This window comes from Chiloscyllium plagiosum, unplaced genomic scaffold (assembly GCF_037043375.1).
Source record: "Chiloscyllium plagiosum isolate Xiang-an unplaced genomic scaffold, Cpla_swu_hap1 HiC_scaffold_40, whole genome shotgun sequence".
Classification (NCBI taxonomy): Eukaryota; Metazoa; Chordata; class Chondrichthyes; order Orectolobiformes; family Hemiscylliidae; genus Chiloscyllium; species Chiloscyllium plagiosum.
The window spans coordinates 31,969,458-31,986,285 of record NW_028270178.1 but is presented as its reverse complement, the minus strand read 5'-3'; the positions used below and the strand labels follow the sequence as shown (position 1 = coordinate 31,986,285).

Genomic DNA, 16,828 nt, shown 5'->3' with positions numbered 1-16,828 from the left:
GGTGTGTATGGATTTCAGTAAAGGCTTTTGAATAAGGTTCCCCACGGTAAGCTATTGCACAAAACATGGAGGCATGGGTTTGAGGGTGATTCAGCGGTTTGGATCAGAAATTGCCTTGATAAAAGAAGACAAAGGGTGGTGGTTGATGGGAAATATTTATCCTGGAGTTCAATTGCCAGTGGTGTGCCGCAAGGATCTGTTTTGGGTCCACTGTTGTTTGTCATTTTTATAAATGACCTGGATGAGGGCAGAGAAGGATGGATTAGTAAATTTGCGGATTACACTAAGGTCGGTAGAGTTGTGGATTTCAGGGAGACATAGATAAGCTGCAGAGCTGGGCTGAGAAGTGGCAAATGGAGTTTAATATGGAAAAGTGAGAGATGATTCACTTTGGAAGAAGTGACAGGAATGCGGAATATTGGTCTAAGGGTAAGATTCTTGGCAGTGGAGATGAGCAGAAAGATCTCTGCATCCAGATACATAGATCCTTGAAAGTTGCCACCCAGTTGATAAGGTTGTTAAGAAGGCATATGGTGTGTTTATTGGTAGAGGGATTGAGTTTCGGTAACATGAGATTATGCTGCAGCAGTACAAAACTCTGGTGCGGCCACGTTTGGTGTATTATGTACAGTTCTGGTCACCACATCATAGGAAGGATGTGGAAGCTTTGGAAATGGTTCAGAGGAGATTTAATAGGATGGAGCCTGATATGGAGGGAAGGTCTTACGAGGAAAGGCTGAGGGACTTGAGGCTGTTTTTGTTAGAGAGAAGAAGGTTGAGAGGTGAGTTAATTGAGATGTATAAGATAATCAGAGGTTTGGGTAGTGAGAGCCTTTTTCTCAGATGGTGATGGCTAGATGAGAATGGAATAGTGTAGATTAGGTGGGCTTCAGATCGTCAGTGCAACATCGAGGGCTGAAGGGCCTGTACTACACTGTAATGTTCTATATTCTATTGCACTTTCTGAACTTTTATCATGATGCTGTTTGAGGGATCTTGCTGTACACAAATTATCCATTATGTTTCCCAACATGACTATAAGAAGCACACTGAAAGGAGTCAGACGGTCTCTTTTAGTATCTAATCTGATTGTGACACCATTGACATTGCAGCTATCCCTTAGTCATGCCTCCCAAAAGAGTGTAGGTGCCTCATAATGGACCACCTGTGTGCTGTCAGTACTGCCCCCAATGGTGCTTTGCTCCTTCAGTACTGCCCCCACCTTTGAAACAGGGCAGTATGCCCTCAGTAATGACCCTCTGACAGTGCAGCACCTATTGCTGCTTGAAAATGCTGCATTCCTGCAGTATAATTCTTCCAATAGCACAGAGCTCTCTTAGTGTAGACCCTTCGCTGGTGCGATGCTTCCTCAGTACTGATCCGCTGACAGTGCAGCTTTCTTTCAGTATTGATCCTGGGATCCGCTGACAGTGCAGCTTTCTTTCAGTGTTGATCCTGGGACACTGCAGCATTCTCTCAGTACTGACTCTCCAACAGTGCAGCACTCCATCAGTACTAACTCTCCAGTAGTGCAGCACTCCATCACATTGTCCCAAACAACTGCATCCTTTGCATTTTCTCAGTAAATTAATTCCAGTGTATTTGGCAACAGTGCCACTGCTAACATCCAAATGTTTTGGTGATTTCTTTTCAGACAGAGTCGAGGTTAGGCATTGACAGAAAGACTTTAACTCAGGTGAGTGGGAAGCAGCTTTGTTAACAAGAAGTAGACTCATGGCACATTCTAAACGTGTTCATTACTGACCCTTTGACAGTGCAGCGCTCACTCAGTACTGACCCTCCGCCAATGCGGCACTCCCTCGATACTGACCCTTCAACAGTGCGGCATTCCCTCAGTACCTACCCTCCAACTGTGCGGCATTCCCTCAGTACTGACCCGCTGACAGTGCAGCGCCCCCTCAGTACTGACCCTCTGACAGTGTAGTGTTCCCTCAGCACTGACCCTCTGACAGTGCAGTGTTGCCATAGCACTGACCCTCTGACAGTGCAGTGTTCCCTCAGCACTGACCCTCTGACAGTGCAGTGTTGCCATAGCACTGACCCTCTGACAGTGCAGTGTTCCCTCAGCACTGACCCTCTGACAGTGCAGTGTTGCCATAGCACTGACCCTCTGACAGTGCAGTGTTCCCTCAGCACTGACCCTCTGACAGTGCAGTGTTGCCATAGCACTGACCCTCTGACAGTGCAGTGTTCCCTCAGCACTGACCCTCTGACAGTGCAGTGTTGCCATAGCACTGACCCTCTGACAGTGCATCGCCCCCTCAGCACTGACCCTCTGACAGTGCAGTGTTGCCATAGCACTGACCCTCTGACAGTGCATCGCCCCCTCAGCACTGACCCTCTGACAGTGCAACGTCCCCTCAGTACTGATCCTCTGACAGTGTGGTGTTCCCTCAGGACGGAACCTCTGACAGTGCTGTACTCTCGCAGTGCTGACCCTCTGACAGTGTGGCACTCCCTCAGTATTGACTCTCCAACAGTGCTGCACTCCCTGATCACTGACTCTCTATAGTGCAGCACTTCATCACATTGTCCCAAACAACTACATCCTTTGCATTTTCTCAGTAACTTAATTCCAGTGTATTTGGCAACAGTGCCACTGCTAACATCCAAATGTTTTGGTGATTTCTTTTCAGACTGGGTCGAGGTTCGGGCTTGACAGCAAGAGTTTAACTCATGTGAGTGGGAAACAGCTTTGTTCACACAAAGTAGACTCATGCCACTTTCTGAACATGTTCATTACTGACCCTCTGACAGTGCAGCGCTCACTCAGTACTGACCCTCCGCCAGTGCGGCACTCTCTCGGTACTGACCCTTCAACAATGCGGCATTCCCTCAGTACTGACCCACTGACACTGTGGTGTTCCCTCAGTACTGACCCTCTGACAGTGCAGCGCCCCCTCAGCACTGATCCTCTGACAGTGTGACCCTCCCTCAGTACTGACCCTCTGACAGTGCAGTGATCCCTCAGTACTGACCCTTTGACAGTGCAGCGCTCCCTCAGTACTGATCCTCTGAGCACGATACTCTTGCAGTACCGACCCTCAGACAGTTTGGCGCACCCTCAGTATTGACTCTCCAACAGTGCGGCACTCCCTGAGTACTGACCCTTCAATAGTGCAGCACTCCATCACATTGTCCCAAATAACTACGTCCTTTGCATTTTCTCAGTAAATTAATTCCAGTGTATTTGGCAATAGTGCCACTGCTAACATCCAAATGTTTTGGTGATTTCTTTTCAGACTGGGTCGAGGTTCGGGCTTGACACTAAGAGTTTAAGTCAGGTGAGTGGGAAACAGCTTTGTTCACACAAAGTGGACTCATGGCACTTTTTAAACATGTTCGTTACTGACCCCCTGACAGTGTGTTGCTCCTTCAGTACTGACCCTCCGACAGTGCGGTACTCCCTCAGTACCAACCCTCCGACAGTGTGGCACTCCCTCAGTACTGACCATCTGACAGTGCGGTACTCTCGCAGTACTGACCCTCTGGCAGTGTGATTCTCCCTCAATACTGACCCTCTGACAGTGCAGCGCTCCCTCAGTGCTGACTTTCCAACAGTGCAATGGTTCTTCTGTACTGAGTGACCTGCATAAAGAGGTTAAAAATGGATTCTCCTTGAATCCTGAGCCAAATATTTTTCTTTCAGCTTGCATCATTGAATAAGATTATCTCTGCTTAAATCTTACATTGCTGTGTTTAAAATGTACAATTTTTATTTGTTTACCCTTACAGTGAGTCATTTATTCATTCGCTGACTACAAAGTACCTTGGAATCCCCTGAAATGTGCTTAATCTTCCTTTTCTTCCAGCTACCTGAATACAGAAACATTTCAACACTGTACTTAGATATAGTCGAGGAGGAGAATGACTGTCTCAGGATTGTGAACTCTTTTTTCAGCAGAGAACTGAAGATTTTTGGTGTAAGAACCAAATATTTCTTCTCCATACCAATTTCACCCATGTTTCAACTGTTGCTCATTCTACCTGGTTTGCTATCACTGGCTGCCCGTTCCCAATCAGAGATAACTTGCCTTCAACAATGTCTAAAGCATTCCATTACGCAGCAGAAATGTCTGTCAGGCTGAAATGCACATTTTACAGAATGTCTGACATTCCTCTCTCTCACTCGTAAACACTGTCTGATATTCCTCTCTCTCACACAGAAACCATATCTGATATTCCTTTTTCTCACACACAAAGACTGTCTGATATTCCTCTCTCTCACACCGAAACCACTGCCTGATATTCCTGTCTCTCATATAAACCCCTGTCTGATATTCCTCTCTCTCACACAAATAAACCCCTGACTGATATTCCCCTCTCACACACGCAAACACCTGTCTGATATTCCTGTCTCTCACACATACACTCCTGTCTGATATTCCTGTCTCACACATGAACCCCTGTCTGATATTCCTGTCTCTCACACAGAAACCCCTGTCTGATATTCCTGTCCCTCACACATAAATCCTTTCTGACATTCCTCACTCTCATACATAAACCTATGTCTGATATTCCTTTCTCTCACACATGAACCCCTGACTGATATTCCTGTCTCTCACGCATAAACCCTGACTGATATTCTTGTCTATCACACATAAACCCCTGACTGATATTCCTCTCAAACACACGCAAACACCTGTCTGATATTCCTGTCTCTCACACATAAACCCCTGTCTTATATTCCTGTCTCTCACACATACACTCCTGTCTGATATTCCTGTCTCTCACCCATAAAACCCTGACTGATATTCCTCTCTCTCACACAGAAACCCCTGCCTGTAATTCCTCTCTTTCACACACAAATCCCTGTCTAATATTCCTCTCTCTCACATAAACCCCTGCCTGATATTCCTCTCTTTCACACACCAACCCCGACTGATATTGCTGTCTCTCACACACAAACCCTTGTCTGATATTTCTCACCCTCACACATAAACCCCTGTCTGATAAACCTCTCTTTCACACAGAAACCCCTGTCTGACATTCCTTTCTCTCTCACATAAACCATGTCTGATATTCCTCTCTCTCACACATAAACCCCAATCTGATATTCCCCTCTCTCTCCCACACATACACCCCGGTCTGATATTCCACACTCTCACACATAAATCCTTTCTGACATTCCTCACTCTCACACATAAACTCCTCTCTGATATTCCTCTCTCTCACACAAACCCCTGTCTGATATTCCTCTCTCTCACACCTAAACCCTGTCTAATATTCCTGTCTCTCACACCTAAACCCCAATCTGATATTCACCTCTCTCTCCCAGACATAGTCCCCGGTCTGATATTCCTCTCTCACACACACAAACCCTTGTCTGATATTCTCTCACACACACATAAACCCCGGTCTGATATTCCTCTCTCTCACACCTAAACCCTGTCTAATATTCCTGTCTCTCACACATAAACTCCTCTCTGATATTCCTCTCTCTCACACAAACCCCTGTTTGATATTCCTCTCACTCACACATAAACCCTGTCTGATATTCCTGTCTCTCTCACACATAACCCCCGTCTGATATTCCTATTTGTCATGCATGAACCCCTGTGTGATATTCCTCTCTCTCACACATCAACCCCTGTCTGATATTCCCCTCACTCACACATAAACCCTAAGTGATATTCCTGTCTGTTTCACACAAACCCTGTCTGATATTCCTCTCTCTCACGCATAAACCCTGTCTGATATTCCTCTCTCTCTCACACATAACCCCCGTCTGATATTACTATTTGTCACGCATGAACCCCTGTCTGATATTCCCCTCTCTCTCACACAAACCCTGTCTGATATTCCTCTCTCTCATACATAAACCCTGTCTGATATTCCTCTCTCTCTCACACATAACCCCCATCTGATATTCCTATTTGTCACGCATGAACCCCTGTGTGATATTCCTCCCTCTCACACGTAAACCCCTGTCTGATATTCCTGTCTCTCACACACAAACCCTGTCTGATATTCCTGTCTCTCACACAAAACCCGCTGTCTGACATTCCTCTCTCTCATACACAGAAACCCCTGCCTGATATTCCTCTCTCTCACACACAAACCCTGTCTGATATTCCTGTCTCTCTCACACAAACCCTGTCTGATATTCCTCTCTCTCACACACAAACCCTGTCTGATATTCCTCTCTCTCTCTCACACATAACCCCCGTCTGATATTCCTGTTTGTCACGCATGAACCCCTGTGTGATATTCCTCTCTCTCTCACGTCAATCCCTGTCTGATATTCCCCTCTCTTACACATAAACCCCTGTCTGATATTCCTGTCTCTCACACAAAACCCCCTGTCTGATATTCCTCTCTCTCATACACAGAAACCCCTGCCTGATATTCCTCTCTCTCTCACATAAACCCCTGTCTGATATTCCCCTCTCTCACACATAAACCCCTGTCTGATATTCTTGTCTCTCACGCATAAACCCTGACTGATATTCTTGTCTCTCACCCATAAACCTCTGACTGATATTCCTCTCTCACACACAAACCCCCGTCTGATATTTCTTACCATCACACATAAATCTCTGTCTGATATATCTCTCTATCACATATACACCCCTGACTGATATTCCTGTCTCTCACAGATAAACCCTGTCTGATATTTCTCATTTTGCACGTAAGCCCTGTGCGATATTCCTCTCTCTCACACACAAACCTGTCTGATATTCCTATCTCTCACACATAAACTCCTGTCTGATATTCCCCTCTCTCACACATAAACCCTGTCTGATATTCCTCGGTCTCGCACGTAAACCCTGTCTGATATTCCTCTCTCACCCACACAAACCTGTCTGATATTCCTCTCGCTCACACACAAACCCCTGTCTGATATTCCTCTCTCTCGCGCATAAACCCTGTCTGATATTCCTGTCTCTGACACATGAACCCCTGTCTCATATTCCCCTCTCTCACACATGAACCCTCTCTGATATTCCTCTCTCTCACACATAAACCCCTATCTGATATTCCTCTGTCTCACATATAAGCCCCTGACTGGTATTGCTTTCTCACACACACAAACCCCTGTCTGATGTTCCTCTCTCTCACACGTAAACCCTGTCTGATATTCCTGTCTCTGACACATAAACCCCTGACTGGTATTGCTTTCTCACACACACAAACCCCTGTCTGATATTCCTGTCTCTCACACATATACTCCTGTCTGATATTCCTGTCTCTCACACATAAATCCTGACTGATATTGCTTTCTCTCACACATAAACCCCTGTCTGATATTCCTGTCTCTCACACATAAACCCTGTCTAATATTCCTCTCTCTCACAATGAACCACTGTCTGATACTCTCTCACACATGAGCCCCTGATTGATATTCCTCTCTGTCACGCATAAACCCTGTCTGATATTCCTTTCTCTCACGCATAAACCCTGTCTGATATTCCTCTCTCTCATATTTAAACCCCTGTCTGATATTCCTGTCTCTCACACATGAACCCCTGTCTGATATTCCTCGCTTCACACGTAAGCCCTGTCTGATATTCCTCTCTCACACGCGCACACCTCTCTGATATTCCTATCTCTCACACATAAACCCCTGTCTCATATTCCTCTCTCTCACACATGAACCCTGTCTGATATTCCTCTTTCTCACATATAAGCCCCTGACTGATATTCCTCTGTCTCATACATAAACTCCTGTCTGATATTCCTCTCTCTCACACATGAACCCTGTCTGATATTCCTCTCTCTCACATATAAGCCCCTGACTGATATTCCTCTCTCTCACACATAAACTCCTGTCTGATATTCCTCTCTCTCACACATGAACCCTGTCTGATATTCCTCTCTCTCACACATAAACCCCTGTCTGATATTCCTGTCTCTCACACATAAACCCCTGTCTGATATTCCTCACTCTCACACATGAACCCCTGTCTGATATTCCTTGCTTCACACGTAAGCCCGTCTGATATTCCTCTCTCACACACGTAAGCCCTGTCTGATATTCCTCTGTCTCACACATAAACCCTGTCTGATATTCCTCTCTCTCACATATAAGCCCCTGACTGATATTCCTCTCTCTCATACATAAACTCCTGTCTGATATTCCTGTCTCTGACACATAAACCCCTGTCTGATATTCCTCTCTCTCTCTCTCATATAATCCACTGTCTGATAATCCTGTCTCTCACACATGAACCGCTATCTGGTATTCCTTTCCCTCTCACACGTAAACCCTGTCTGATATTCCTTTCTTTTTCACAGAAACCGTTTCTGATATTCCTCTGTCTCACACATAAACCCTGTCTGACATTCCAGTCTCTCACACATAAACGCCTGTCTGATATTCCTCTTTCACACATAAACCCCTGTCTGATATTCCTCTCTCTCACACATACACCCCTGACTGATATTCCTATCTCTCACTGAGAAACCTTGTCTGGTATTAATCTCTCTCTCTAAAGAACCCCTGACTGATATTCCTGTCTCTCACACAGAAATCGTGTCTGGTATTAATCTCTTTCTCACAAGCACCCCTGACTGATTTTCCTTTCTCTCATTCATAAACTCTTGTGTGATATTCCTCTCTCTCACACAGAAACCTCTCTCTGATATTCCTCTCTCGCTCTCACATAAACACTGACTGATATTCTTCTCTCACACATAAAACCCTGTCTGATATTCCTGTTTGTCACGCATGAACCCCTGCCTGATATTCCTCTCTTTCACACATAAACCCCTGTCTGATATTCCTCTTTCTCACACATCAACCCCTGACTGATATTCCTGTCTCTCACACACAAATCCTGTCTGATATTCCTGTCTCTCACAGATAGACCTCCTGTTTGATATTCCTCTCTCTCTCTCTCTCTCTCTCTCACTCTCTCTCTCTCTCTCACACACACAAACCCCTGTTTGATATTCCTCTCTCTCACACATAAACCCGAATCTGATATTCCTGTCTCTCACACATAAACCCTCACTGATACTCCTCTCTCACACACATAAACCCCTGCGTGATATTCCTCTCTCTCACACACAAAAACCCATGACTGATATTCCTGTCTCTCGCACATAAACCCCTGTCTGATATTCCTGTCATTCATACATAAACCTCTATTTGATATTCCTTTCTCTCACACAAAACCCCCTGTCTGATATTCCTGTCTCTCACGCATCAATCCCTACCTGATATTCCTCTCTCTCACACAAAACCACTTGTCTGATATTCCTGTCTCTCACTCATCAACCCCTGCCTGATATTCCACTCTCTCTCTCACATCAACCCCTGTCGGATATTCCTTTCTCTCACATATAAACCTCAGTCTGATATTCCTGTCTCTTACACATAATCCCCTGTCTGATATTCCACTTTCTCACACATAATCCCTGTCTGATAATCCTCTCTGTCAGACATAACCCTGTCTGATATTCCTCTCTCTCAGACATAATCCTGTGTGATATTCCTGTCTCTCACAAGCATTAACCCGTATTTGATATTCCTGTCTCTGACACGTTAACCCCTTTCTGATATTCCTATATCTCACACACAAACCCCTGACTGATATTCCTCTCTCTCACACATAAACCCCTGTCTGGGATTCCTGTCTCTCACACGCATAAACCCCTATTTGATATTCCTGTCCCTCACACGTTAACCCCTTTCTGATATTCCGCTCTCTCTCTCACACATATATCCCTGTCTGATATTCACCTTTCTCACACATAAACCCCTATTTGATATTCCTTTCTCTCTCACACAAACCCTTTCTGATATTCCTATATCTCACACACAAAGCCCTGTCTGATCTTCCTCTCTCTCACACATACACCCCTGACTGATATTCCTCTCTCTCTCACATATAAACCCCTGCCTGATATTCCTCTCTTTCGCACATACACTCCTGTCTCTCACACATGAACCCCTGTCTGATATTCCTCGCTTCACACGTAAGCCCTGTCTGATATTCCTCTCTCACACGTGCAACCCTGTCTGATATTCCTATCTCTCACACATAAACCCTGTCTGATATTCCTCTTTCTCAAATATAAGCCCCTGACTGATATTCCTCTCTCTCATACATAAACTCCTGTCTGATATTCCTGTCTCTGACACATGAACCCATGTCTGATATTCCTCTCTCTCACATATAAACCCCTGTCTGATATTCCTGTCTCTCACACATAAACCCCTGTCTCATATTCATCTCTCTCACACATACACCCCTGACTGATATTCCTCTCTCTCTCACATCAACCCCTGTCTGATATTCCTATCTCTCACACATAAACTCCTGTCTGATATTCCCCTCTCTCACACATAAACCCTGTCTGATATTCCTCTCTCACCCACACAAACCTGTCTGATATTCCTATCTCTCTCACATGAACCCTGTCTGATATTCCTCTTTCTCACATATAAGCTCCTGACTGATATTCCTCTCTCTCATACATAAACTCCTGTCTGATATTCCTCTCTCTCACACATGAACCCTGTCTGATATTCCTCTCTCTCACACATAAACCCCTGTCTGATATTCCTGTCTCTCACACATAAACCCCTGTCTGATATTCCTGTCTCTCACACATAAACCCCTGTCTGATATTCCTCACTCTCACACATGAACCCGTGTCTGATATTCCTCGCTTCACACGTAAGCCCTGTCTGATATTCCTCTCTCACACACGCAAACCTGTCTGATATACCTCTCTCTCACACATGAACCCCTGTCTGATATTCCTCTCTCTCACACATGAACCCTGTCTGATATTCCTCTCTCTCACATATAAGCCCCTGACTGATATTCCTCTCTCTCATACATAAACTCCTGTCTGATATTCCTGTCTCTCACACAAAACCCCCTGTCTGATATTCCTGTCTCTCACACAAAACCCCCTCTCTGATATTCCTCTCTCTCATATACAGAAACCCCTGCCTGATATTCCTCTCTCACACATAAACCCCTGTCTGATATTCCTCTCTCTCACATATAAATCCCTGTCTGATATTCCTGTCTCTTACACACAAACCGTGTCTGATATTCCAGTCTCTCACACATAAACGCATGTGTAACATTCCTCTTTCACACATAGAGCCCTGTCTGATATTCCTCTCTCTCACTCACAAATCCTTTCTGATATTCATCTCTCTCACACATACACCCCTGAATGATATTCCTGTCTCTCACAGATAAACCTCTGTTTGATATTCCTCTCTCACACAGCCAAACCCCTGTTTAATATTCCTGTCTCTCAAACATGAACCCCTATCTGATATTCCTCTCTCTCAAACATAGACCCTTTTCTGATATTCCTTTCTCTCTCACATAAATCTTGTCTGGTATTTATCTCTGTCACACAAGAACCCCTGTCTGATATTCCTGTCTCTCACACATAACCCCCTGTCTGATATTCATCTCTCTCACACATACACCTCTGTTTGATATTTCTCTCTCTCACACATAAACCCGAATCTGATATTCCTGTCTCACACATAAACCCTGACTGATACTCCTCTCTCACACAACTAAACCCCTGCGTGATAATCTTCTCTCTCACACACAAAAACCCATGATTGATATTCCTGTTTCTGACACAAACCCTGTCTGATATTCCTGTCTCTTGCACACAAACCCTGTTTGATTTTCCTTTCTCTCACACATAACCTCCGTCTGATATTCCTGTCTGTCACGCATGAACAGCTGGGTGATTTTCCTCTCTCTCACACATCAACCCCTGACTGATACTCCTGTCTCTCACACAAAACCCCCTGTCTGATATTCCTGTCTCTCACGCATCAACCCCTGCCTGATATTCCTCTCTCTCTCTCATAAACCCCTGTCGGATATTCCTCTCTCTCACATATAAACCTCAGTCTGATATTCCTGTCTTTTACACATAATCCCCTGTCTGATATTCCACTTTCTCACACATAATCCCTGTCTGATAATCCCCTCTCTCAGACATAACCCTGTCTGATATTCCTCTCTCTCAGACATAACCCTGTGTGATATTCCTGTCTCTCACAAGCATTAACCCCTATTTGATATTCCTGTCTCTGACACGTTAACCCCTGACTGATATTCCACTCTCTCACACATAAACCCTGTCTGGTATTCCTCTCTCTCTCACATAAACTCAGTCTGATGTTCCTCTCTCTCTCACGTAAACCCAGTCTGATATTCCTCTCTCTCACACATAAACCCCTGTCTGATATTCCTGTCTCTCAGACACATAAACCCCTATCTGATATTCCTGTCCCTCACACGTTAACCCCTTTCTGATATTCTGCTCTCTCTCTCTCACAAATCTATCCCTGTCTGATATTCACCTTTCTCACACATAAACCCCTATTTGGTATTCCTTTTGTCTCATACACAAAGCCCTGTCTGATATTCCTCTCTCTCATACATACACCCCTGACTGATATTCCTGTCTCTCTCATATAAACCCCTGTCTGATATTCATCTCTCTCACACACACAAACCTGTCTGCTATTCCTGTCTCTCACACATAAACCTTGTCTGGTATTCCTCTCTCACACTCAAGGATCCCTGCCTGATATTCCTCTCTCTCTCTCACATAAACCCCTGTCTGATATTCCTCTCTCTCACATATAATCCCCTGCCTGATATTCCTGTCTCTTACACATAAACCCCTGTCTGATATTCCACTTTCTCACACATAATCCCAGTCTGATAATCCTCTCTCTCAGACATAATCCTGTCTGCTATTCCTGTCTCTCTCAAGCATTAATCCCTATTTGATATTCCTGTCTCTGACACGTTAACCCCTTTCTGATATTCCTCTCTCTCACACATAAACCCTGTCTGGTATTCCTCTCTCTCACACATGAACCCCTGTCTGATATTCCTGTCTCTCACACACATAAACCCCTATTTGATATTCCTGTCCCTCACACGTTAACCCCTTTCTGATATTCCGCTCTCTCACATCTAAGCCCCTGACTGGTATTGCTTTCTCACACACACAAACCCCTGTCTGATATTCCTCTCTCTCACACATAAACCCTGTCTGATATTCCTGTCTCTGACACATAAACCCTGTCTGATAGTCCTTTCTCTCACACGCATAAACCCCTATTTGATTTTCCTGTCCCTCACATGTTAACCGCTTTCTGATATTCCACTCTCTCTCACACATATATCCCTGTCTCATATTCATCTCTCTCACACATAAACCCCTGTCTGATATTCCTGTCTCTCACACATAAACCCTGTCTGATATTCCAGTCTCTCACACATAAACGCCTGTGTAACATTCCTCTTTCACACACAAACCCCTGTCTGATATTCCTCTCTCTCACGCATAAACCCTGTCTGATATTCCAGTCTCTGACACATGAACCCCTGTCTGAAATTCCTCTTTCACACATAAACCCCTGTCTGATAATCATCTCTCTCACACACATACACCCCTGACTGATATTCCTGTCTCTTACAGAGAAACCTTGTCTGGTATTAATCTCTCTCTCACAAGAACCCCTGACTGATATTCCTCTCTCTCATATATAAACCCCTGTCTGATATTCCTGTTTGTCACGCATGAACCCCTGAGTGATATTCCCCTCTCTCACACATAAACCCCTGTCTGATATTCCTGTCTCTCACACACAAACCCTGTCTGATATTCCTCTCTCTCCAACATAAACCCCTGTCTGATTTCCTGTCTCTCACACACATAAACCCTTGTCTGATATTTCTGTCTCTCACACAAAACCCCCTCTCTGATATTCCTCTCTCTCTCATATACAGAAACCCCTGCCTGATATTCCTCTCTCACACATAAACCCATGTCTGATATTCCTCTCTCTCACACACATAAACCCATGTCTGATATTCCTCTCTCTCACATATAAATCCCTGTCTGATATTCCTGTCTCTTACACATAAACCCTGTCTGATATTCCAGTCTCTCACACATAAACGCATGTGTAACATTCCTCTTTCACACATAGAGCCCTGTCTGATATTCCTTCTCTCACTCACAAATCCTTTCTGATATTCATCTCTCTCACACATACACCCCTGACTGATATTCCTGTCTCTCACAGATAAACCTCTGTTTGATATTCCTCTCTCACACAGACAAACCCCTGTTTAATATTCCTGTCCCTCAAACATAAACCCCTATCTGATATTCCTCTCTCTCATACATAGACCCTTTTCTCATATTCCATTCTCTCTCACATAAACCTTGTCTGGTATTAATCTCTGTCAACAAGAACCCCTGTCTGATATTCCTGTCTCTCACACATCAACCCCTGACTGATATTCCTGTCTCTCACACATAACCCCCTGTCTGATATTCATCTCTCTCACACATACACTCCTGACTGTTATTCCTGTCTCTCTCACATAAACCTTGTCTGGTATTAATCTCTCTCACATAAGAACCCCTGACTGATATTCCTGTCTCTCACACATAAACCCCTGTCTGATTTTCCAGTCTCTCACACAAGAACCCCTGTCTGATATTCCTGTCTCTCACAGATAGACCCCTGTTTGATATTCCTCTTTCTCACACATAAACCCGAATCTGATATTCCTGTCTCTCACACATAAACCCTGACTGATACTCCTCTCTCACACACATAAACCCCTGCGTGATATTCCTCTCTCTCACACACAAAAACCCATGATTGATATTCCTGTTTCTGACACAAACCCTGTCTGATATTCCTGTCTCTTGCACATAAACCCTGTTTGATTTTCCTTTCTCTCACACATAACCTCCGTCTGATATTCCTGTCTGTCACGCATGAACCCCTGGGTGATTTTCCTCTCTCTCACACATCAACCCCTGTCTGATATTCCTGTCTCTCACACATCAACCCCTGTCTGATATTCCTGTCTCTCACACATAAACCCCTGTCTGATATTCCTGTCTCTCACGCATCAATCCCTACCTGATATTCCTCTCTCTCTCACAACACCACCTGTCGGATATTCCTGTCTCTCAAGCATCAACCCCTGCCTGATATTCCTCTCTCTCTCTCTCACATAAACCCCTGTTGGATATTCCTCTCTCTCACATATAAACCTCAGTCTGATATTCCTGTCTCTTACACATAATCCCCTGTCTGATATTCCACTTTCTCACACATAATCCCTGTCTGATAATCCTCTCTGTCAGACATAACCCTGTCTGATATTCCTCTCTCTCAGACATAATCCTGTGTGATATTCCTGTCTCTCACAAGCATTAACCCGTATTTGATATTCCTCTCTCTCTCTCACATAAACTCAGGTTGATGTTCCTCTATGTCACACACATAAACCCTGTCTGATATTCCTCTCTCTCATATACATAAACCCCTGTCTGATATTCCTCTCTCTCATACACATAAACCCCTGTTTGATATTCCTCTCTCACACACGCATAAACCCCTATTTGATATTCCTGTCCCTCACACGTTAACCCCTTTCTGATATTCCGCTCTCTCTCACACATATATCCCTGTCTGATATTCCACTTTCTCACACATAATCCCTGTCTGATAATCCTCTCTGTCAGACATAACCCTGTCTGATATTCCTCTCTCTCAGACATAACCCTGTGTGATATTCCTGTCTCTCACAAGCATTAACCCGTATTTGATATTCCTCTCTCTCTCTCACATAAACTCAGGTTGATGTTCCTCTCTCTCACACACATAAACCCTGTCTGATATTCCTCTCTCTCATACACATAAATCCCTGTCTGATATTCCTCTCTCTCATACACATAAACCCCTGTTTGATATTCCTCTCTCACACACGCATAAACCCCTATTTGTTATTCCTGTCCCTCACACGTTAACCCCTTTCTGATATTCCGCTCTCTCTCACACATATATCCCTGTCTGATATTCACCTTTCTCACACATAAAACCCTATTTGATATTCCTTTCTCTCACACACAAATCCTTTCTGATATTCCTGTCTCTCACACACAAAGCCCTGCCTGATATCCCTCTCTCTCACACATACACCCCTGACTGATATTCCTGTCTCTCACATACATACCCCTGTCTGATATTCATCTCTCTCACACACACAAACCTGTCTGCTATTCCTGTCTCTCACACATAAACCTTGTCTGGTATTCCTCTCTCACACTCAAGGACCCCTGCCTGATATTCCTCTCTCTCTCTCTCTCTCTCACATAAACCCCTGCCTGATATTCCTCTCTCTCACATATAATCCTCTGTCTGATATTCCTGTCTCTTACACATAAACCCCTGTCTGATATTCCACTTTCTCACACATAATCCCTGTCTGATAATCCTCTCTCTCAGACATAATCCTGTCTGATATTCCTGTCTCTCTCAAGCATTAACCCATATTTGATATTCCTGTCTCTGACACGTTAACCCCTTTCTGATATTCCTCTCTCTCACACATAAACCCTGTCTGGTATTCCTCTCTCTCACACATAAACCCCTGTCTGATATTCCTGTCTCTCACACACATAAACCCCTATTTGATATTCCTGTCCCTCACACGTTAACCCCTTTCTGATATTCCACTCTCTCTCACACATATATCCCTGTCTGATATTCACCTTTCTCACACATAAACCTCTATTTGATATTCCTGTCCCTCACACGTTAACCCCTTTCTGATATTCCGCTTTCTCTCACACTTAAACCCCTGTCTGATATTCCTGTCTCTTACACACAAACCGTGTCTGATATTCCAGTCTCTCACACATAAACGCATGTGTAACATTCCTCTTTCACACATAGAGCCTTGTCTGATATTCCTCTCTCTCACTCACAAATCCTTTCTGATATTCATCTCTCTCACACATACACCCCTGAATGATATTC

The 16,828-nt window shown here is 44.3% G+C and overlaps 1 protein-coding gene across 1 annotated transcript in view; it reads left to right on the top strand.

Annotated features, from left to right (window-relative positions):
* The window catches only part of LOC122544131 (uncharacterized), a 54,650-nt gene that overhangs the window by 16,340 nt on the left and 21,482 nt on the right, over window positions 1–16,828 (top strand). Inside the window, exons 10-13 of the mRNA XM_087981576.1 lie at window positions 1,655–1,696; window positions 2,658–2,699; window positions 3,264–3,305; window positions 3,834–3,944. Of these exons, the coding sequence (XP_087837702.1) occupies window positions 1,655–1,696; window positions 2,658–2,699; window positions 3,264–3,305; window positions 3,834–3,944 (237 nt within the window). The remainder of the gene's footprint in view (window positions 1–1,654; window positions 1,697–2,657; window positions 2,700–3,263; window positions 3,306–3,833; window positions 3,945–16,828) is intronic.